Source organism: Peromyscus leucopus, chromosome 2 (assembly GCF_004664715.2).
Source record: "Peromyscus leucopus breed LL Stock chromosome 2, UCI_PerLeu_2.1, whole genome shotgun sequence".
Classification (NCBI taxonomy): Eukaryota; Metazoa; Chordata; class Mammalia; order Rodentia; family Cricetidae; genus Peromyscus; species Peromyscus leucopus.
The window spans coordinates 16310107-16334486 of record NC_051064.1 but is presented as its reverse complement, the minus strand read 5'-3'; the positions used below and the strand labels follow the sequence as shown (position 1 = coordinate 16334486).

At 37.8% G+C, this 24380-nt stretch overlaps 1 protein-coding gene across 3 annotated transcripts in view; it reads right to left on the bottom strand.

Moving 5' to 3' along the window:
* The window catches only part of Slc26a7 (solute carrier family 26 member 7), a 127202-nt gene that overhangs the window by 81097 nt on the left and 21725 nt on the right, over nt 1-24380 (bottom strand). For all 3 annotated transcript variants that reach the window (XM_037202388.1, XM_028871614.2, XM_037202389.1), the window contains 2 exons: nt 20097-20207; nt 13919-14091 (listed from right to left, as the gene is read on the bottom strand). In XM_037202388.1, the coding sequence (XP_037058283.1) occupies nt 13919-14091; nt 20097-20207 (284 nt within the window). The remainder of the gene's footprint in view (nt 1-13918; nt 14092-20096; nt 20208-24380) is intronic.

Sequence of the window (24380 nt, the reverse complement as noted above, 5' to 3'; positions counted from 1 at the left end):
CTCTTTACAAATGACAATGCACCTGAGAGTGAGATGATAGAGAGGCTGGGGAGATGAGTCAGTGGCTAAAAGTGCTTGCTGAGCAATCCTGAGGACCTGGGTTCAAATACATTCCTCACATTAAAAAGCCAGGCATGGCTATGCACATCTGCCACACCAGTGCTGTGGAAGACAGAGTCAAGAGGCTCACTGTGATTGCTGGATGTCAGCCTAGCTCCAGGCTCAGTGAGAAAGTCTCTCAGGGAAGTAAATCAGAAAGTAGCAGGCTAGGACCCTTGACATGCTCCTCTGGCTTACATGTATGCACAGGCATTTGCACCTGGCTACACAGATATGCATACACATTCACATACAATGAGAAAATGGTTCACTGAATAAAATGTGTGCATACAAACATGAGGAGCAAACTTCAGGTCCCCAGCACATATGTGTCCACTGGACAAGATGGCCCACCTGTAGTTGCAACACATGGGAGATGGAGAAAGGGGATGCTTGGAGCAAAATGTCTATCTAGACAGCCACGTCAGCAAGCTCTGCTGTTAAGTGAGAGACCCTGACTCAAAGAGTGAAGAAAAAATGAGAAAGACACCCAATGTCAACCTCCAACCTCCACATGCACACAAACACATACATGTGAGTATCACAAACACACTTTAATACCACACACACGTTGCAAAAAGAAAAAAAGCATTAACACTGCTGTCAATTTAGCTACTGTGTTGTGCATAGTAACCCAGTAAATGAGTTCTGTCAGTAATTCCTTCCAATACCAAGAAACAACTGCAATGATCCCAGCCAATTAACAGCATTAAGTGATGCCTGGACACAGAAACGGGTCAATGGTTGCTATGGAGTGGGAATGGAGATGCATGTAAACAGTGAGAGGAAGTGTTTACAAGTGGTCCAGAAAAAAAAATGGTTGTGTGCAATAGATATGTGTGACAGATGTTATGATTATATAGATTATGATTTCATGGATATGTATAGATATCAAAGTTTATCAAACTGTACTTTCTACATATGTAGAATTTAATGTATGTCAATTTCACTTCACTAGAACAGTTTTTTAAAGGCCCATAATCTAATTTACAGCACAAATGCATGTCACATTATATTGATGTGGCTGCACAATTATATTTTTACACAATATAAATAAAGTGGTAATGGGGACGAGAGGTTTGACATTGCTTGAATGACTATGAGTGAGAGGCACACACACACAGAGACAGAGACAGGGAGAGGGAAAGGGAGAGAAAGGGAAAGCCAAGGAGCTACAAAAACATGATTCAGGCAAAGGTGGTCTACAGTATGAATGTGTCATTCTTAGAGTGGGATTGATCAAGTAGAAAAGACTGAGGAGATTAACAGCAATAAGAAAATAGAATTCATCACTGCACACAGATCTTTAGCCTCTGAAATTATCAGCCCTTTTTTTCTCATGGGATCATAAAACATTCATTGCTACAGTTCATTATTAAAATAAATACATAAATAAGGCAATGCAGAAATATTACAATCAGCACTCCCTGGACACAATGCAGTTACACTGCAAATTTTCAAAACTGAAAAGCACAAAAGGCCCATTCTTGTAAAAAAAAAAAAAAAAGAAAGAAAGAAAGAAATATCTTAAATAATTGTTAGATAATTGTAATATAATAAATAATTGATTTACAAACTGAAAATAGAAAATGAACAACAAATACTCCCCTGATAGTCAAGGAAGGAAATAATAAATATTAAAAATAAAGCAAAAGGAGGAACAGGAAAAAAGTCAACCTACTATTCCAAAATCCTAGTAAAAAATAAAATGAAAATAGGCTTAGAAACATGACTCTCTCTCAAGATCACCTCTTTTCAACTACTGAGTTAAATAAAACATCAAGTGGGAAAATGCCATGTGAAGAGTTGAAAAGTTAGATAGCAAAAACAATGTTTGCCTTAAAGAAGATGCAAAGAACAAGCCAGGGCCTAGAGAGGAAAGTCAAGAAAAATACCAGTAAAATTGATGAGAAAAATCTGAAGTATAGCTTAAAAAGAAAAGAAAAACAAAAAGAAAAGTAATGAGAGGAATTAAGACTAAAAAAAATAAATAGAAACGTAAAAATGAAAATTCAATGGCCCAAATAAAAAGCACAGGTAAACCCATCAACAGTAAACTCAACCAAGCATACAAATAATATTAGGGATGGAGGACAAGATTGAGGAAGTACTAACTTCAAATATCAACATGGAAAGAAAAGATATGTGAACATGTATTCTAAAGAAACAAGTGGATGTCCAAGCACAAGAGACATCTAGAACCCCCAAAAGACATGACCACAAAAAAAAACTTCCTGTCAAAGTATCAAAACCACAAAGTAGAGAGGCTGGAAAGATGGTTCCGTGGGTATAAATTCTTGCTCTACAAACAAGAAGAACTGACTTCAAATCCCAGCACATATTTTTTGAAAAAGAAGAGGAGCCATGACAAACATGTTCATATAACCCCAGGATTGAGGGTAGAGGCAGCTAGGCCCTGAGAACTTGCTGAGCAGCTAGCCCAGATGAAACAGTGAGCTTCTCTTGCAGTACGAGACCCTGTCTCAGCAAAAAAAGTGAACAATAGAGGAAAACATCCGGTATTCTGGTGCCTCTCCATCCATCAAAGCATGCACACACACACACACACACACACACACACACACACACACACACACACACACACACAAATCCTCCAAAACTAAAAAGAAAAATAGAAAATAGAAAAATAAAAATAATATTAAAATTTGTGAGAAAAACACCAACACATCTTCAAAGAAAAACACATTAGCTCTTAAATTAACAAAATCCAAGAAAGAATGGACTGATATATTTACAGTCTCAGAAAGGAAACAGCTACCAACCAGACAGCTATGGCCCCCAAAGCTAACTTTAAGAAGCTGATGGAAAAATAAAGACATGTCAAGACAAACATAAACTAAGGCAGTTCAGGACCTACAAGCCAACACTAGAGGTGGTATCCAAATGAGAACTTCACAAAGCATGGGGGAAAACAAAGTTTATGAAAGGAATAGATGAACAAAAAGGAGCCGGGGTGAAATTCACAATGTCCACCACAGGACATCGGGAAACCTTGTTTTTAAAAATGAAACAGATAACAACAACAACAAAAAAAAATAAACAGGTCCAACTATGTGTTGGATACACATCTCACTAGGAAAGACACTCCCAGAATGAAAGTCCAAGGACTGAAGTCAATCAACAAGCAAATAAAAGCAAAAATAAGCCAGCACCACTATTATATCCAATAAAATAGACTCATCCTTACTTATATTATCTAAGCTGAAAACCAATAAAGGGCCTTCAAAGTTAAACTATGCCACAGCTGAAATCAAACTGAATATGCCACCAACATAAACAAAATATGCATTTTTCTCAGAAGCCCAATAGAACACTCTGTAAATAGAGCACATTCTATGTCACATAGAAAGAATTAGCACACACAAAAGAAATGAAATAATTTCTTGTAACTTCTCAGTTCACAGTTTACTAAAACAATAACAACAAAAATTGATACCAGATGAAACTACACAAATACTAGACACTGAGCAATGTTCTTCAATCATACACTATTCATTATGAAAGTATAACCTCCTAGGAACTTTGGAATATAACTAAGGCAGTTCTCTCAAGAAAGTTTTACAGCTATGAGTTCCAACTGTAAAAAAATTAGACCATGAATACATAATACACTATGATAGCAGATCTTAAAAACAAGAAGCCAAAAACAAAACCAGTAGGCCACAAGAAATAAAAATAAAGATCTGGAAATAAATTGATAAGATAGAGACTAAGTGAACAACACATAGGACCATCAGACACAAACTCTATTCTTTGAAAAGCAAAATTTAGAAACTGCTAGCCAAACTAACCAAAAGAAATAGAGGGAAGACCCAAATAAAGTATGTGATTGAATAAAAGGGGTGATACAGAAATTTCCAGTAGAAAGCAAATGATTAATAAGGAGTATTTTGAAAACTTATATTCCAACAAACTAGAATATGTACATGAAGTGGATAAATTATTAGTAGCATATGACTTAGCCAAATAAATTAAGATGATATAAACAACTTAGACAGATCCATAACAATTAACAAGAATGAATCAGTAGTAAAATGTTTCTCAACCAAGAAAAGCCCAGGGACAGACTGATTTATTGCAAAATACTAATAAACCCTTAAGGGTAAGCTAACACTACTAATACTCCTCAAATCATTCTAGAATACAGAAATAGAAGGAATACTACCAAACGCCTTCTGGGTAAGGTCATCATTCTAGAATACAGAAATAGAAGGAATACTACAAAACGCCTTCTGGGTAAGGTCATAACAATGCTAAGAAATGATACACCAAGTTCTCTGATGAACATATTACAAAAGTTCTCAATAAAATACTTGAAAATATGTTCAAGAACAAAATAAGAACATCATACTAAATAATTCCTCATTCATGCTCATGAAAGTAACTATAATTAAACACAATGAATAAGAAAAGAGACACCAAAGTATAAGGCGTCGTGTTTGGATGAACAGTTTCAGCAGAAAAGAGAAGGGGGGTGAAAAGGGAGAGGATTACCAAATTTTCAGTATATACATGTATGAAACTGTCAAGAAATAAAAATTTTAAATCAGATTTAAAAATATCAAACTCCAAGACCAAGTTGATCTCATATAAGGGATACAAGATTTGTTCAACACAAATCAATAACTATACTAAAACATATAAATGTTTTATGTTATGACTTGTGAATGGTAATGAAAGATCTTCTCAATATATACAGAAATCCAATATCCCTTCCTCATAAGAGAGCCCTGATGGAAACTTAGGATTAAAAGACTATATCTCAACATCACAAAGGCTAGAGATATAATAGACTAGGTACTAACCTTATACCAAATGGAAAGAAGCTGAATATATTTCCTTAAGAAAAGTGTGATAGGCCGTGCGTTGGTGGCGCACGCCTTTAATCCCAGCACTCGGGAGGCAGAGCCAGGCGGATCTCTGTGAGTTGGAGGCCAGCCTGGGCTACCAAGTGAGCTCCAGGAAAGGCGCAAAGCTACATAGAGAAACCCTGTCTCGAAAAACCAAAAAAAAAAAAAAAAAAAAAAAAAAAAAGAAAAGTGTGATGAGAGGACCCACTCCATTTTTATTCAACACAGTTCTCAAAATCTTCGAGTGGTAGGACAGGAGAAAGTAATAAAAAAGGTACAATATAGGATAGCAAGAAGCCAAAATATTCTTACTTGCAGACAGTATCATTCTATACTGCAAGATCTTCAAGATTCAAATTAAGTAGTAGTATACAAAACTACTGTGAGAGTTTGAATAATAGTGGCCCCAATAGGCACAAACTTTAGAATGCTTGGTTCCCAGTTGGTTGCTGATTAGGAAGGATTAGGAGATGTGGTCTTGTCAGAGGAGGTGTACCATCACTTTGGGTTGATTTTGAGGTTTCAAAGCCCACACCAGACTCAGCATCTGCCTCTGTCTATCTACTGCCAGTGAATCAGGATGTAAAGCTCTCAGCTCCTGCTTCAGCATCATGCCTGTCTGCTCCCACCATGATGATAGTGAAGTAACCTACTGAAACTACAGGCAAACCTACAATTAAATTCTTTCTTTTATAAGAGTTGCCTTGTGTCTTTTCAGAGCGACAAAAGTTTATGTAACTAAAACAGTAGTTGGTACCAGAGACAGGCCTGTACATGCTGTTTGGAAGAATATGGAAGACTTTAGGACTTTGGACTAGAGAAGAGGTTGAATGCTTTAAGCAGGGTTTAAAGGGCCAACCTAGTAGGAACATGAAAGAAAGTAGTGCTGATGGGATGTGATTTGAATTACGGAGTCCTGGCTCAAGAGGTTTCAGAGGGTAACAATATTAATATTAGCAGCTGAGCTACAGACCATTCTTGTGAGATTTTAGCAAAGAATGGGACTATATTTTGTCCTTGTCCTAAGAGCTTCCTGAGGTTAACTTGAAGAGTTTTGGTTTAATGACATTGGCAGAAATTTCAAGACAGCCTAGTATTGACTGTGTCCTGTGGTTCTTTGCAATCACTCATATGCAGATCGACAATGAAAAGGTGCAAGCTGGATGAAGAGAAATACAAAATGTACAGTGTGAAGAGAAAAGGAGCACCTGGAAATGCAATGTTGGAGCCAAGTTCTGTGCTCAAGGATATAAAAAGCTTAAAGAAAGGCCTGGTGCTAAATGAGAGTGTCATACCCTCAGGGCAAGACCCAACACAGCTAATCCTGTATCCTATGAAAGGAACAAGCCTGGGGGATTTCCTCAGACTAAAAACCATCAAGTCAAAGCTGACAGAAGGTGGCCAGCTTTCAGCCCAAGCAGACAGCAGAATTTAGCAGGTTTGACCATATGGTTCAGAATTTAAAGTCAATAATGATATAGGTAAGGAGTTATGTAACCTTGCTCTGTGATTAAAGAAAGCCACTGGGTCCAAGCATCTTGCAGGGCAATCCCTGCATGGAGGCTTAGAGAGGCCATTGCATGAAGCTGTGAAGGTAAAGCCTGGATTGAGTTGGAGATGCCAAGATTTTGGAAATATTAGAATTGCCAAGAAGAGCTGCCAACAGGGTGTGGAACCAACACCATTGTATGCTGGAATCAAGTGATCTGATTTCTTATTTTACAAGGGTTATGGTTAAAAGCTTGCCTTGAGTCTCAGAAGAAACTTCAGACTTTGAAATTGAAAGACTATGGGACTTTTGAAGTTGGACTAAATACATTTTTGCATTATGATCAGGCTACCAGCCTATGGGGGTCAGGGGGTGAAATGTAGTAGTTTAAATGAGAATGTCCTCAGTAGGTGCATATGTTTGAATGATTGGTACCCAGTTGCTATAAACTGTTGAGAAGGATTAGGGGGTGTGGCTTTGTTAGAGATGTGTCACTGGGAGTTGGTTTTAGGTTTCAAAAGCCCACACTAGGCCCAGTATCAGCCTCTTTCTCTGTCTACTGTCTATCAATCAAGATGTACTGCTCTCAGCTACTGCTCTAGAACCATACTGCATGCTTCCTGCCATGATGATAATGGACTAACAGTCCGAGCCTATAAACAAGTCCCTAGTTAAAAGTTGCCTTGGTCATGGTGGTGTCTCTTCAAAGCAATAGAACAGTAACTAAGACCAAAAAAAAAAAAAAAAAAAAAAAAAAAAAAAAGGCTTACTGAAAAAGAAATCAAGGAAAATCCCTATCTGTAATAGCTATTAAACATTATAAAATATCTAGCAATAAATGAAGTTAACTAAGGAGGTAAAAGACCTCTACAATAAAACCTTTAATATACTAATGAAAGAAATTAAAGAATACATCAAGCAATAAAAAAATCCTCCCATGCTTACAAATCGGTAGACTTAGCATTGTAAAAAGTCTATATTACTGAAATGGATCTACAGGTTCAATGAAATCTATTTTAAAAATACCGATGACATTCTTCACATAACTAGAAAACACAATTCTTAAATCCACATTGAAACATGAAAGCGCCTTAATAAGCAAGGCAAGCCTACACAGAAAGATCACTATTGTAGATCCTTATTCCTCACCCTACACAAACAGCAATTAGAAATGATTCAAAGACCTTGATATAAGACTTGTATTTTTTAAAATGCTAGAGGAAAAAAATAAGTAAAATACTTGAAGATATGGGCATAGGCAAGGACTTTCCAAACAGAACTCCAGCATGGGAAACAATCCCAAAGTATATAGATAAAGTTCCATAAAATTAAAAAGCGTGTGCAGAGCAAAGAAAGTGATCACCAGAGTGAAGAGACAGCCTATGGAATGGGAGAAGATCCTTGCCAACTACACATCAGATATGGGAGTAATGCATATAATATATAAAGAACTGAGAAACTTAAACACAAAATGAATCCAGTTGTCCAACCAGTCAATGAAAAAATGAAGTGACTAGACCATTCTCAAAAGAAGAAATACAAATGGTTCAGAAATATTGAGAATGCTGAAAAGAAAGGAAGTCCTTTAGGATTGCTTCTCATCACAGTCAGAATGACTGACTATCATAAACAAATAGCTGCAAAGGCTAGTGAAGATATTGGGAAAGAGGAGTCCATACTTGTGTTAGTGGAAGATAAACAGGTAAAGAAAGCCACTGTGGGCATCAGTGAGGAGGCTTGAGGTCCTTAAAAAGATACAGGATTACCACACAACCCACCTGTATCACTCTCGATATACATGATATGTATGTATGTATGTATGTATGTATATATACCATAAATATATTTATATGTAAATATAATATATATAAAGGGCTTTAAGTCAACATACTACAGAGATGATTACACATTCATGTTTATTGCTTCACAATTGACAGTTTTCAGGATATGAAACAAACATATATCTATCAATATTTGAGCAGACAAAATGTGGTCTATATACACAATAAACTTGTATGTACCCATAAACGAGGAATGAAATTGTGACATTTTCAAGTCAGTGGGTGAATGTGCATGTGAAGTGGTGTAAGCCGAACCCAGAAAGAAAAATGTGACACATTTTTTCTCATGTGTTGACTCTTGGTGTAGCAGTTACTGTAAAAGGGAGGAAGAGGTCTTACGGGAGTTGGAAGACAGACTGTAGAAAGACCTGTGACAAGAAAGCAGAAGGAGCCAACTGAGAGGGAAGAAGCAGAGCAAAAGGAAGGAGACAGGGAGATGGGAGGGAGCAGTAGGGATGAAGAGTGAATTAAAAAGTAAAATGGTGTGTGTGTGTGTGTGTGTGTGTGAGAGAGAGAGAGAGAGAGAGAGAGAGAGAAACAGAGAGAGAGAGAAACAGAGAGAGAGAGAGAAACAGAGAGAGAGAGAGAGAGAGAGAGAGAGAGAGAGAGAGAGAGAGAGAATGTGTGTGTGTATGTACATGTGGGGGTGTGTGTATGTATGTGAGTGTGTGTGTATATGTGTGTGTTTGTGGAGGGGTATGTGTATGTTTTTGAGTATGTATGTATGTATGTGTATGTATGTGAGTGTGGGGGGGGCGGGTATGTGTATATATATATGTGTGGGTATGTGTGTGTGTACGTATGTGTGTATGTATGTGTATTTATGTGGGGGGTATGTATGTGGGTATGTATGTGTATTTATGTGGGGGGTATGTATGTGGGTATATGTGGGTATGTATGTGTGTGGGTATGTGTGTAGGTATATGTGGGTATGTGTGTGTATGTATGTGTGTTTGTGTGTGTGTATGTGTGTGTGGGTATGTGTGTGGGTATATGTGGGTATGTGTGTGTATGTATGTGTGTTTATGTGTGTGTGTGTGTGTGTGTATGTGTGTGTGTATGAAAACACCAAATTAAAACAATTACTTTGTGTGGTGAATTAAAAAAATATATAGAAATTAAAAAGTATTAAAATATAAAATTAACACATAAAATTAGGTTTCCGAGCCACAAAAAGTAGCCACATGGTATAATATTAAAGAAAATCCCATTTATAATAGCAGCAAAGCAGTATAAATTCTCAGGAATAAGTGTCACAAAGATGTGTAAAATCTGTACAAGAAGACTTGACTAGACGACTGAAGCACACAGAAGTAGACCTGAACAAAACTGAAAGCATCCTGGGTTCTTGGGTGTGATGAACCAGTGTTATAAAGACAGCAATGGCACCACAGCAATAAAAATGCCAACGTAATTGCTCTCGTGGATACTAAAACCACGCTAAGAACCATCACGAATCGGCACAAACCCCATAAAGGTGAGCTGTCCTATATGACGCTAAATAATAAAATGAAGTCTCAATGAAAACAAGTGTTACTGTCCCAAGAACAGTTACACAGTGAATAGGAAAGTTCTGAATTCTATCTAAATATATATGGAAAAAATAAGGTTGGCACATTACATCAATACAAACCTGAACCCTTAAATAAATGTTGCTGGCACAATGAGACAGCCACTTACAAAACAAGAATGAAGTCAGATTCATATATCACATCATATATTTAAAAAAAACTTTACTTTTTTCATTTTATATCCCTGGTTCTTTTTTTCCTTCCTTCCTTCCTTCCTTCCTTCCTTCCTTCCTTCCTTCCTTCCTTCCTTCTTTTTTTCCTTCCATTTGTTTTTGTTTTTCAAGACAGGGTATCTCTGTATATATTCCTGGCTGTCCTGGAACTCGCTCTGTTTACCAGGCTGACCTCAAACTCAAGAGACCCGCCGCCTTGGCCTCCCAAGTGCTGGTATTAAAGACATGTGCCACCACTGCCTGGCTAACATCCCTAGTTCTTTAGGCCTTTGCACTTAGCTAGAAGGCAATGTAATTCTATGAACATTAAAAGCTTTTCCTCAGTCATTGGGAAAAAAAGCAAATATAAAGGGAAACAAATTCAAATCCTAGTAGTGCTAAGTATGTGAATTCCTCTATCAACTCATTGTAACGGAAAAGCTTTCCAATGCTTGCTTAAAATTCATTGACAATATAAAAAATGACTTATGAATTTGATACAATATATTTTTCAATTTTATAAAATATACTCAAATAATGGTCAAAATAAAAAATTAGCAACACAAAGCATACTTAAAGGGCTAAAATCCCTAACACATAGGGAACTCTTGGAATTTGAAGGGAAAGAGACAGAAAGAAAAGACTTCTGGAAAAATTAGAAAAGATCCCAGGATTCTGGGGTCAGTTGCCAGTGAGAGACAGACAGACAAGGCAGGGAAGAAAGGGAAGAAGAGAAAAGAAAGGGAGGGAGGGAGGGAGGGAGGGAGGGAGGGAGGGAGGGAGGGAGGGAGATTGAAAACTGAAAAGCATACTAAGGCACAGGGCATTGCTATGTAATAAAAGAGAGCAGATCCATTTGTTCATTGAATGTGCTGACAAACATGGCCACCTCCCAATATGCCAGCTGGAGCAACTGATGTCTCTACAGTCTGCCTCTGAGGACTGGCCCGTCTGCCCTCTGCAACTGAGGACATCTCTAACTGACACAGTTGGGGATCAGGTCAATCATGAGTGCTTCAGAAAACTTAAAAAAACATTACTAATTGTATGTATTGAGCCTTCGGGAGGAGGGCAACATAAAAGTAAGAAAAACAATCCAACAATGGTGGAAAAGCATCCTGTGCTTGCAGAAAACTTGCCTTGTTGTCAATGGACTTAGGACAGAAAAGGAAAGTGATGGTGAAGGAGGCGGATCCCAAAGATCTCCCAGACTCTACCAGTTCTAGCCCAACAATGGACAGATGAGTGTGGGGTCACATGAAGTTCAGGCATCTGCTTACAGGTTGACTAACTCACTGATCCACATTCAGGACCTGAGCCTGGACAGTGGAAGGAAAGCAGATGTTTGACGAGCTTTTAAGAGAAAACACATAACTATCTGGATCCCATTTTACAAGCAATAAAAGGCTGTGAAATGAAACCATTTTATTATCTTTAATAATATCCTGCTTTACTCTTAAATTTCTCAGGAGTTTCAGTGAGAGCAGAGAGATTTAGTTTTCTTTTTCAGATCTTGGCCTCTTCTTTTATATTTCACTATGTAAGTTCTTATCCAAATATGCTGAATGATAATAAAATACCAGGTGATCATTTGAGACTCAGAAAACAGTTAAAATGAGAGTAAGAAGACAGCAAGTAGTCTTATTAACAATAATAGATTCTGAAAAGTACTAATATCCACCTATAACTACTTGTTTTGTGCTGCATTGGTTAACAGGAATGTAAAATAATGGAGCAAGGGGAAGCATTGTGATCTTTTTACCATTTTAATACACAGATTTTCATTTTAAATGAGCAGGAATTAAGGAAAAAAATCGATCAAATTCAGTGTAACATATCTGGGCCCAATCACCAGTTCACGGTCCTTGGAAGGCTCTGGAAAACACCTGTCTGAGACAGAGCCATGGTCAGGTGTTTTCCAGAGCCTTCCAAGGACCGTGAGCAAAGGTCAGCAAACCTGCCCACACAAGTGTATGCTGGCAGCATCCATGTTTGAAAGTACTCGGTGAAGGTCACAGAGTAACAGAGCTGGGCTGTGCTTCCTCCTTCTGTCTAAAGACTGAATCTGACAGGCCAGCTAGTCCACTCGGTCATTGAGGTAAAACAGTTCATTTTTCTCAGTAATTACACAGACTTCAGTACTTACTGAATTTCATACCTTGATTCTTCAGTTCTGATACAATCAGAAGGCGATATTCTAAGGATTTGAGTTTCTTTTTCTCTAGATCACATTTGTTCCTTCCCATTCATTCACACAATCATCAACTATTCTCCCTTTCTGCTGTTCATATATGATCTTTTAAATCATGGAGCAATATTTCAAAAGGAACTATCAGCCTAGAACACAGACCCTCAGAAAAGTTATATAGACATATTTAGATTACAAGAATGAGTAAGCAAAAATGACCACTGTACAGGGAATTTGTGCTTGGTATTTGGTGTCTTTCTGTGTGTTTACGGTTTTGAATGTGAAATGTATCTTCAAAACTGATGTTGAAGGTTTGTTTCCCAAAGCAATGTTCAGAGTGAAGATTAGACCATTATGGCTGTGACCCAATCCATGGACAGAGTCACAGTCTCGTGGTGTTACTAGGAGGTGAAAACTAAGGATGAGGCCACGTAGCAGGCAGTGGATCAGAGACTACGTGCTTCAGAGACTGCCAGTGTCCAAATTCACTCACCTCTCCCTGCTCTCTGGCTACCCCATGATGAGCTTTTTTCTTCTGTGATGTTCTGTGTCATCACTGCCCCTGAAATAAAGCTTAGTGATGGTGGACTGACAGTTCTGAAACTGTGGGCACAGCTAACGCCTTTCTCCTGTAAGTTGTTTTAATCAGGCACGTTATCAGTTACCAAAAGTGACTGATAGGTCATGTCCATCTTAAAGTCTCTTCTGAGGGATCTAACTCTAATTATTTCATTAAAAACAGCAAATATCAAACACTTATATTCTGAGGAGAATTTGACAATAGCCAATGTGGCAGCATTAGACACTCAAGAGTTGTTAAAAAAAAAAAAAAAAGGCAAAGGCTGGTAGAATCTGAGTCCAGAGATCTCATAGCAGCAAGCCCAGGATACAGACTAAGGGCCATCTCTTGCTCGTGTATAGAACAAAATCATAAAGTGCTTAAGTAGAGAAGCATTTGAGAAAGCTAGCTGCATCTTCCTATTGTAGAAATTTCACCCACAACATTCCTTCCAATGATACTCTGGTCATGTATGAACACAGCATGGACTCACTGTATTATGAGGAAGCCCATTCAACCTTTTTAAAAATATTTATTCTTAACTTTACATGTACAAGTATTTTACTTACATGGATATATGTGTACCATATCATGTGTGTGCCTGGTTCCCCTAGAAGCCAGAAGAGGATGTTGGATCCCCTGAAACTAGACGGGCAGTTTTCCGCCTCCATGTGGGTGTCTAGAAGTGAACCTATATCCTTAGCAAGAGCAGCAAGTGTTTTCACTCAGCCATCTCTCCAGGCCATAAGACATTCTTTAAAAATATTAAAATTTTACTTTAATTTTACTTTATGTTTTTGTCTTTATAACTCTTCATGCAATATATTTTATCATATTTTTTCCCCTTCTCCAACTCCTCCTAGGTCCTTGACATCTCCCTACCTACTCAGCTTCATGTTCATTCCCCCCACTCAAAAAAAAAAAACTTTTAAAGATCTGATTGTATTATATGTCTCTCTGTGTGTTCAATTTGTTGATTCTACTTCATTCATCTAAGCAGCATTTATAGAACCACTATGTATTTCCATAATCATAAGACACATCCGCCCTTTTTCCATCTGGAGAGAAACCCCTGGTTAAAAACACAACCCTGCCTGCATTCCCTTTCCTCCTGTTCCCCTGTCCTCTCCAGGCTCCGAGCTGCTTACCTGAATCACTCCTCCCAAAAAGGAAACTGCCGTGGCAACTCCAATTCTCTGGAGCTCAAAGTCGGATAAGCCCAGCACACTTGAGTTGCTCTGCATGCTGAGGTTCCTGCTGCTTTGAGGGACTAGCCTTTCCACAGCGTTGGCTGATATCAAGGAAGTCAAGGCAAAGGTGCCTGAAAATGAGAACGATATTAGAAAATATCCATGGAAACATTAAAGAGTTGCTAGATTCTTTCATGATTATCAAAAAGCCAACAAGAGCTACGAGAAATCTCCTCTACCCCAGTATACCCCATTTTTCTACCTTTCACTCCACTCCATGAAAGAAACAGTACATCTGCCCTGCTGCAATGCCCACTGAGCCATCATGTCTTTCTGAGTCACACACTTTCCTAACTCTCTGAATAGAGACCATCTAAGATACAGGATTGTGGCCTAGATTTACATCCAGTCCTTCAACATACCAACAATGCCACCTAAAGTACATCACTCTGGGTCTAACTTGCCTTATCCACTAAATGATATTCGCACCCAGACTATAGGGTTTGAGGAGAATAAAAGAAGAAAAACTTGAAGACCTTGATGGATAACTATAAACCTGTTGGCTAAAATGTAAGGTCCTCTGATCTACCAAAACAAGCTCTCAGCTTCCAAGATGTGGTTCAAATTCCACAGTCATGACTATCTATCCAGATCTTCCTCTCCATGCTATCTATATGCTTTCTACCTGCAATGATTTCATAATTGAGTAGACTTTATTTTCATGAACAAAATGCCAGGGCCTATAAAATGATTAAACCCACCGTGCTCACCATGTAAAGTAGAAACTGCTTTTAGGGTTCAGTGCTTATTTCCTGGGAATATTCACAGCCTTGTTTGTAAGCAGGACTTTGTTCAGTATGTTCCCATCTTCCTGACAAGAGCTCTGATGCCTTTCTTTCTGGCATAGCTTGCCTGAGAATGCAGCAGCATGGATGAGAAACACTGGTTCCCCCAGGAAAGGTTGAAGAAACGCATGCTGTGTTGAGCAAGCATCCCCTTATTTCATCACTTAAAGACCCTACCTTGTCCCATTTTGTATGTCAGCCTTTGGGGAAAGCTACTCTGTGGGACACAGGCAACCTAACACAGACAAGATAAGGACAACAGAAGCTGGTCTCAGTGGAAACCTAGCACACTGTCTGCTTTTCTTACTAGAGCGAAGGATTTGGAGGAGATCTGTGGTCTGCACTGTGGGTTTAGGACAATGTGGGGGTGTGGATCCCAATGGACTTGGAGTTAAATCTCACAACTATTTCCTCAATCTCTTTGTCCAGAAAAAGGGCACATTCTTCATCATTTGGGATTTTAATAAGGCTTAAATGTCATATAAACATATCACAGTTAGCACCCAATGGCATGTTGTCAGCACCCATTAAATGTCAACCACTGAGCTAAGTCTTAGTAAGACTGAGTTAATAATGTTCTGTCATGATTAGGCTCTTTTCTCTGAGAGATGATGGTATACAAATACATAGAAAAAATAGGTATTATTCTCTCTGTGAGCTAGGTGGTTTTTGTTGTTGTTGTTTTGAGACAGGGTTTCCCTGTGTAGCTTTAGAGCCTGTCCTGGAACTTGCTCTGTAAAACAAGCTGGCCTCTATCTTACAGAGTTCGGCCTGCCTGTGCCTCCTGAGTGCTTAGATTAAAGGCATTTGCCACCACCACCCAGTAGAGCTAGGTGTTCTTAATAAATCAATAGATATTAATTGTTTAAAAAGTGTACTTATCATGAAGAACTAAATGAAGACTATAACTAACAATAAGAGACAAGATTCTAGCACCCATATGGGTAACTCAAAGTAAAGAACATTCATCAGATAAGACATAATTTACAGCAGATATCCTTGAGATCAAATGATAGAGTAAGTGCTCTTACACTTGGTCTTTGCTCTTTCAAAGCACAGACCAACACACTTTCTACTGAAGCCACATAACAGATAACTGCAGATTTCAAAAGAAAAACAAATGCATTAATTTTTTGGTTTAGGATTCGATTTCCTGGTATTTTATAAAAGATAGGAAGTTACTGAATAAAACAGAAGAAGCTATCTGAAAGGCTTTGTTGTGGGGGAATGAACCTCAGTCAGCCCAATTTTGAGATAAACAAAGAATAAGGTAAGAACAAAATTAAGGCATATCTAAAGGTTGGAGACAGTGAGACATATTGTCACATATTGTCTTAATCAATTTGGTTTCTATTAGGATCGCACCCAGATTTATTTTTCTCTTTTCTAGTTTCAGGGATGAATCAGTTCATTTTTTTCCATGACTTCTGTGTGTCACATTATGTTTTACGCAATTTCATTTAAATATATTTTAAGTAATCATATTTTAAATTAGTCAGGAAAATTCAAATTGCTAAATAAACTAGCACACAACATCTTTACACTTTGGCTTCAGGAAGTGATTGATTTTCAAAGATATGTAAACTCAGGGCAACTGCACTTTCTTCCACTGAGCCTGCACAAGAATGAGCCTGTTAATGGCCAACCATGAATGGTTGGGGGTACTCAAGAGGCTTTGATGCCATCCTCCTTCACTAGTGGCCATTGGTGAACTATGGGAATTGGGGGGGGGGGTCAATGCCATCATTCAAACAACCATTGGTAAACCCTTTAAGTTCCAATGGAGAATTCCAAGCACACACTGATGGTTCCGATTATACATATTGCATCTTAAAGCAAAAACATGAATATTGAAAAAGGATTTGAAAAGAGGGTATGTTGATGGGAGAAAAGGAGACAGTGAAGGATGGAAGGGCAAGGAGCAATCACACTCCTTGTTTACACATATAAAAAACTTAATTTTTAAAATCATTCTTGTATAATGTCTTATCCTGTTTAGTAATTTGGTATTGCATTCTGAACACCTAACTGGGAGGCTAAAATCCAAGATAAGATGCTTTTCTTTCACAAAAGTACATTGATTGGTCTCTTAATAAAGTTTCAGAGTGTAACTCTCCCACCTACACTACACTATGACCAAGTAAAAGAGAAATATGATTTGTATATTAAATATTTGTGGACATCTTTAGAGATTTAATGACCCTTATAAGTTAAAGTCACAGGAAGGTCCCAAAGTCATTTTTGTACTTCCCCTGTCATTTATATCAGGAGGGAAAGCATCATCTATTTGTTACCAGTGTTGATGACTAATATTAACTTTTAACCAAAATAGGAAGATCTGGCAGGCTCTGAGAGGTATAAATTCAAAAATAGAAGGCCATCCACATTTACTGTACAGTAGAATGACTATGAAGTTTGCAAAGTGTGCATTTTGAAACATCTATAGCTATTGATAACTTATTGAATAACGTTTTTGTTACAGAGTCCTACATAAATGGAAAATTTGAAACTATACAACCAGAAGAACATTTACAGTAATTACTTATGAAATGCAGTGGTTTATATAATCATATATTTCAGTATTATCAAATAATGTATTTTTGTAATTTGTTTTGAGACAGGAGTTCACTGTGCAGCTCAAGCAGGGCTTGAATGTGTGGCATGTGGTAGATTCCTGCTGAAGCCTCCCAAGGGCTGGGATTAGAAGGTTAACTACCACACATGACGTTGACTTCTAGACTAATTATGGTCTATTGGGAAATTTCATTTCGCCTTTTTCTTTTGTCTTGTGTCAAACAGAAGAAATGTGTGGGAAGTCAGTTTTGAAGCCTTTTTCTCCTTCTTGCCACAGACACACTTAAATGCTCTGTGACCGAATTAGAAGACAGAACAACTGAAAAGCAACAAGCCCTCTGTAATTCCAGCATTCCAGAGGCTGAGGTCAGAGGATCGTAAGTAAAACCCTGTTTTAAATAATAAGTAAACACTGAAGAAAATCATGTTTAATTCATTCTGTGCTTTTCTCCTTTTGTATTTATCTGGAAGAAAACTCTCATTCAATGAGTGTTCTAAAACATTTTGTTGCCAAGAACAAAAAGATAGTTTGGGCTACAGACTTGGCACATGTGAGGTGTAAGTTGTATGTCTGTGACTTTAATATGTGCTGTCATAAGAAACTTTGTGAGATTTTTTCTAGTTCACCTGAAATTTATAAATAATACAAATTAATGTCCACTTTAAAGGATTGTGTTAAGACAAGAACATGTAAATTTCTTGAAATATACACATTACTCTGAAACATATACATACATAAAAACAGACATATGTGCATGTGCACACATGCACACATATGTACTAAAATACATATTTCGTATATAGTTGTATGACTCATAAAAGTAGAGATACATTTTGAGAATTCATTGTGGCCAATTTCACTGTTGTATGTATGTCATAGAGCACTTATCCAAACTATATCAACTACAATGCCAAGTGTGACATAATATTATGAACCACAGTTTTATGTGATGTGTCATTTTGTTGACTGAAATGTCATTATGTAAAGATGTGTGTGTATGTGTGTGTGTGTGTGTGTGTGTGTGTGTATAAAACTTCTTGTGAAAATACCAGTTCTAATTCAGTGTGTCAGGAATAGAAGCCAGTGTCCTTGCATCCCTAACAAGCCCCCGCAGAATATTGTTTCCCAGAGCGCTTGTTAGGTGGCAAGTCTGTAATGACTGCTAACTTTTACTCTCTCACTCATAACAAAGTTTAGTGATATAAAAACCAAATTTACACAAGTACAAATTATTGTATGAAAAAAACATACCAATGTGCTGAGCAAAAGTATGACCTCCCAAGATTTCTATCCTAATCCTCTGAACCCAGAAATATGTATGCTCCATAGCAAGAAAAAATAAACATAGCAGGTGAAGTTAAGTTCACTAATGAGCTGGTCTTCAAGTACAGTTATCCTGGAGTGTTTGGATATAGCCAGTGAAATCACAAGAGCTTGTAAGTACAGAAGATAGAGGCAAGAGAGTGGAGTCAGAGAGAGATCTGAAGACAGCACCACTGGCCTTGGAAACTGTTGAAAGGCCAGGAGCCCAGGAATGCAGGAAACTTCTAGAAGACAGAACAGTCAGGAAGATGAGCTAAATCATGCAGGGATTGCTTGTGCAGGGTCTGGAAGACTTATTCACAGCACCGACCTCCAGAACTATAGAATTACTTCCTCTGTTTCAAGCCACTTATTTCATGATAATTTGTGATAGTAATAAAGTAATACAATCAATCACAAACTGACCACCAAAGACAGATTGTAAAAGTCACTCCTCAGAGGCTGAGATCTCACACACAAATGAATAACAATGTCTGCAGCTATTCCTATTGAATTACGTTTTGTTACTAGCTGAATATTTAAGATTAAGGTGTCATTTTATAATAGGAAAACTCAATAAATGTTGCATTAATATAAGCAAGTGTTAAGTTAAACACAATATACTAAGAGTGTAGCTCTCACTAGTATAAGAAATGGGGGAGTGGTCATCTTATCATTTAAAAAGTAACATACAGAGTTTCAAAACTTTGTCCAAGGTCATGCAGGTGATAAACAACAAATGAGGCATGTGACTAGGTGTAGCTCACACAGAAGTGCAGCCCGTTCTACCACTGGAATAATCATGACCTGACCGTTCACCCTTTGTATTCATATTTGTGTTTTTTTCAGAGGTGCAGAGTGAGGTAGGGTAAGATACACCAATTAAGTCAGGTGGTGATGGTGCACACCTTTAATCCCAGCACTCAGAAAGCAGAGGCAGGTGGATCTCTGAGTTCAAGGCCAACCTGGTCAACAGAGTCCCAGGACATCCAGGAATACACACAGAGAAATTCTATCTTAAAAAAAAAAAAAAAAAAAACCTAAACAAAAAGATACATCAGTTAAAGGGTCTGTAGAATCTACCTAGAAGAAGCTTAGATCATTTAGTTCAAGAACCAAAGAAATACACTCAAAATATTTTTCAATATTTGAACAACTAAATTTTATAGTCTTTGTTTTCTTTCAAATTTTTACATTCTCTTATTCCATTGTAAATTCATCAGTGCTTCTCGCTTCAGTTTCTTTTATAACACAGAATATGGCAATAAATCATAGTGTGTATCTGATAAATAAACTTACCTCACATATATCAGCAGGGTAGAATGACTTTGAAAAGTTAATCAGGAGCTAATAATCACCTTGAGTCCCTTTTGTTAGTTCTATGAGAAGCTTAAGCATAGACAGTAATTATTACCTGTGGCAACATGGCGTCCCATTCCAAATATGGCATAAATGATGGCTGGAAACAGAGATCCATATAAACCAAAGACTGGATGTACAGATGAAAGAATAGCAAAAGACAGCCCTGTAAAGAAGTCCAGAGTAGTTAGGACCATCTCATGTCCCCAAGATACACAATAAAATAGTGACTGATGTGTATATAGCCAAAATGAATATTTTAATTATTCTACTTATCAGCAAAACAAGTACTAGCATTATTGTACTAATCACAGAGACATTGCTCATCCATTCATATGCATATTTCAATTCTCAAGACCACATGTTTTGGCGCCCCTTCTTTTTCCCTTAACTGCAGAGATATCTAGAAGGAAACAGAAGTGTGGAGAACCTTCTTAGTGAAAGTTTCCATGATAATGTCAAAGATGAACATCTCTAAGCACACTCAGATTTCAGAAGCATTTGCACATGTCATTTTATTGTGCAGTAGCATCTGTGCAGTGCACAGGAACAGTAGTTTTACCACTGGACACAGAAGAAGCCTGAAGTGAAATGGGGTCTGAGCCTGGGGCACAACGATAACCTAAAGCTAGCAGGGGGACTACCTGGGTAGGCAAGTTATGAGTGAGCATAGCAACAGGGTCAAGACAGAATCCTCTCCACTTTCCACTGACTGAACCCTAGACCATATGTCAACTATAGGTTCTTAAAGTGGCAAAGAACTTGACTTTGCTTATTCCATGAGTGCATAAACTATAACTCACAATGATTCATCTTTACTTTTCAGGGATACTACTGTCTACACAGTTTGTGTTACATCTGCATAGAAAATTTTCCTATAGCTGTCTCAATGACCATTGATGGCTTTAATATTACCAATACATGAATTAAGACAAGTTCACTAAGATTTCCTGTCTGCAGCTGTTCTTGGCATTAAAGACTACCAGGGCAGCTTTTGAGAGTCCGTTTGAGTTTAATGCTTTGCATTTAACTGGACAATAATGATTATGCTCTGATTAAAATATGTGGAAGTTTTACCCATGTTTCCTTTTTAAATCTTGTTTATTGGTAATGGAATCCATAAGTCTAGTGAAAATAAATTAAAATTTCTTACACAAGAGTCAGCAGCAGAAACTGCACTGTTTAATAAAAACAGTGGTGTGGGGTACAATCAGGCCTGGTGGGAAGGGCTGTATTCTGACACAGTTTTGGAACCCAGGTTGGCATTGGAAAGCTAAGTGCCCCCACCCCTAACAAGCAGGCCCTCTTAGTAACTTTCATGTAAATTACTTTGTAAGAAGCACTGTGTTTGCATCAGCCCTGTGGAGGGCTTGAAAATAACTGCCATTCATTTTTTTTCAGAGTATGTTTTAGTCATCCACTTTCACCAGAACCAGCGAGGAAGGCTGTAGGTAGCACAGTATTTGCCTAGCAAAGCTCTGAGTTCAGTCTCTGTGGTGGTGTGTGTGTGGGGGGGGGGGGCAGAATATAAACTAGACAAATCTTGTCACATATTTGCATTCATAGAAGCTTAAATGCTCCAAAAAATAAAGAAAGCTATCAACTAGTTGGAGGTATTTTCAAATTAACAGTATTGTTTGTCCTTTCTCTGCATTCACAAAAAAAAAAAGGTGCTCACTAAAGATACGAGCAGAGTTGCAACTCCCTAATGCTATTACCTAGAAAAATATTGTTACTAACGCTTAGAGATACTCTATATCACTTAGTCTTTGGTAAGAGTAAAAGTAACACAAATGAAAGTCTTAGGATATGAAAAAAAGAATCTAAAAAGGTGGTGTGGAATTAAAGGAGTATGCAGGCAGATCTCTGTGAGTTCGAGGCCAGCCTGGGCTACCAAGTGAGTTCCAGGAAAGGCGCAAAGCTACACAGAGAAACCCTGTCTCGAAAAACAAACAAACAAAAAAGGTGGTGTGGAAGAAAAGAAAGAGAAATAAGACAGATGGACAAATACACAGCTAGAAGACAAACAGAGAGACAACAGATAGATAGATAGTAGACAGGTATACTATGAATTGGTGGAAGGATAAATAGATGATGATGATAATAAAGATAAAGATAGAAGAAAGATAGATAGATAGATAGATAGATAGATAGATAGATAGATAGATAGATAGATAAAACTTAAAGACATATTCTAATCCTGGTTATTTTTAAATCTCAAAAACCATGTATTGGCAGTGTGAAATATGTGAAATCATATAAGGCTGATGCTATCACAAAAATGTTTTCTAGAAGGCCTTAAAACATGCAACTCTTATGGAGACATGTTTGTAAGTATAGTAATGATCCATCAGAGATCCAGCAAAAAATACTCCAGTACTAGATATCAGGAGGTCAGCTCTTGGGAACCCTATCAGCCTCTTGAGAAGCCCTGGAGGTTAAATAGAATGCTCTCTATCTGCTGTCTTCCTCTTCAGTCCAGCATGCACAGAGAAGAGTTTTCCTGACTGCCCTTGCCTGCTGGCCCAGAAGGACTTGAGAACTGATAGGCAGCCCAGTCTTTGCCTCTGCTTTTACAATAACCCTTAGGCTGAGATGACCACAAAGTGACTCAATCTTCATTGGTAAGAAAGAGAACAAGTTATCAGATAGGAAGTGATTTCTACACTTAGGAGCTACACTTTTCCTTCAGTTTCGGAGCTGTTCCTTTGACACCAGCATAAGGCAGGAAAGGCTGTATCCAGATTGAGTAATTTGGGACTGGGGACAGGTATTAGGATTATACCCAAAAATCCATCCTATTAGAGGACATACATTTTAAGGTCTGTAGATATTCATTTAGTGACCCCACATTATAATTGAAAGGTCAAGCACCTAGAACTCAGAAGCACAACTTTGTTCTCCTCTGGTATTATAGTACATTTTATAAGTTTTGGCATTTGGTTCTAATATTAACTAAATACAACCTTCAAAACTACAGCTAAAACAGCTCACTCACAATGGAATGCACTGTCCCCAGACTGTTGATTCTTACCACAACACCTTTACTTATCATCATGGGTTGAGTCATGTCCCTCATATAAGTAAGTCCCAACCTTCAACTCCTCAGAGTGCTGAAGAAATACTGAGACTATGATGATTACAGACACTTACTTTAACGTTTTATTGTAATGTGGGTAGGGGCTAACTCAATTCAAATGGTACCATTTTAGAGAAGATCTTATGAAGAGCAAGAAGAGTACACCCAAACACCGGGTGAAGACAGAAGAAGAAATTGGGGTATTGTTTCTTTTCGCCAAAAAAATACTAGCAAGTGTGTCAAAACACCAGAAGTAAGGGGAGAAGTGTGGGGTCTATTCTTCCTCGGGCTTTCAGAAGGATTCGGTCCCACTGACACCTACATTTGGGACTTTGAGATTTCAAGACCATAAGACAGAGATTTTAGGTGCTTTCCATCCGTTCTGTGATACTTTGCTGTGGCAGCCCTATAAAAGATACACAATGCACTGTTGAGAGGGAGACAAAAGCTGAAGGCGGTTGGTAGTGGGAACTCAACCTCACATTCTGAGTGAAGTCAAAATACTTGTTCTTGATTAAATACTAAATATTGAAACCTTCAGATTTCTAACTCATAACTCATGAATCTTTGTAAAGTCATTTAAATTTTGTTTTTTGAGTAAGTGTGGAAAGGTTATGAGGCTAAATGTAAAAAACAGTCCTTAGAATGTTTGTGTGATCAGTGCTTAGATAGAAAAGATGAAACCTCATTCCACCTCTAACATGTGATGCCGTAATTAGAACTGTGTGCTCAGGACTCAGCATGTGGAACTTTAAAGAAATGTAAGCCAAAGTGGATCCACAGTTATTTGGAACAGTAGCCAGTACATGAAAGCTTTGAGGACTTGAGTTTCCACCTAAGTAACGATGTTTCACTGTCTTTAGTTAAACAGCACTGTTGTTAGTCTTCCTGATTTCTAGTACCTAAGAAAGAAATGGCAGCAGCCCATCAGGAACCCTGAATGACCAGCTTACAGAACCCTTACGGCTGCTGTTCTCCTATTCACCCTCACTGAATCTAACCTGAGTTTCCACTACATCATCATTGTGTGTGTGATTAGAAATGTGTAGCTGGGCAACCTAAGAGATTTGAGATTATTTTTTAAAATCAAAGTTGTTAACTTAACAACCTACATCACTTGATAGATTATAATACTAGTCAAACAATAATCATTTCTGTAAAGATAGTTTATATTAAAGTAAAAGCTAGCCAGTGGCCAAAGCTTACTTGTTTCTTATAAAAACCTGAAATCTGGGAGGCAGTAGACTGACTTAATCAGCA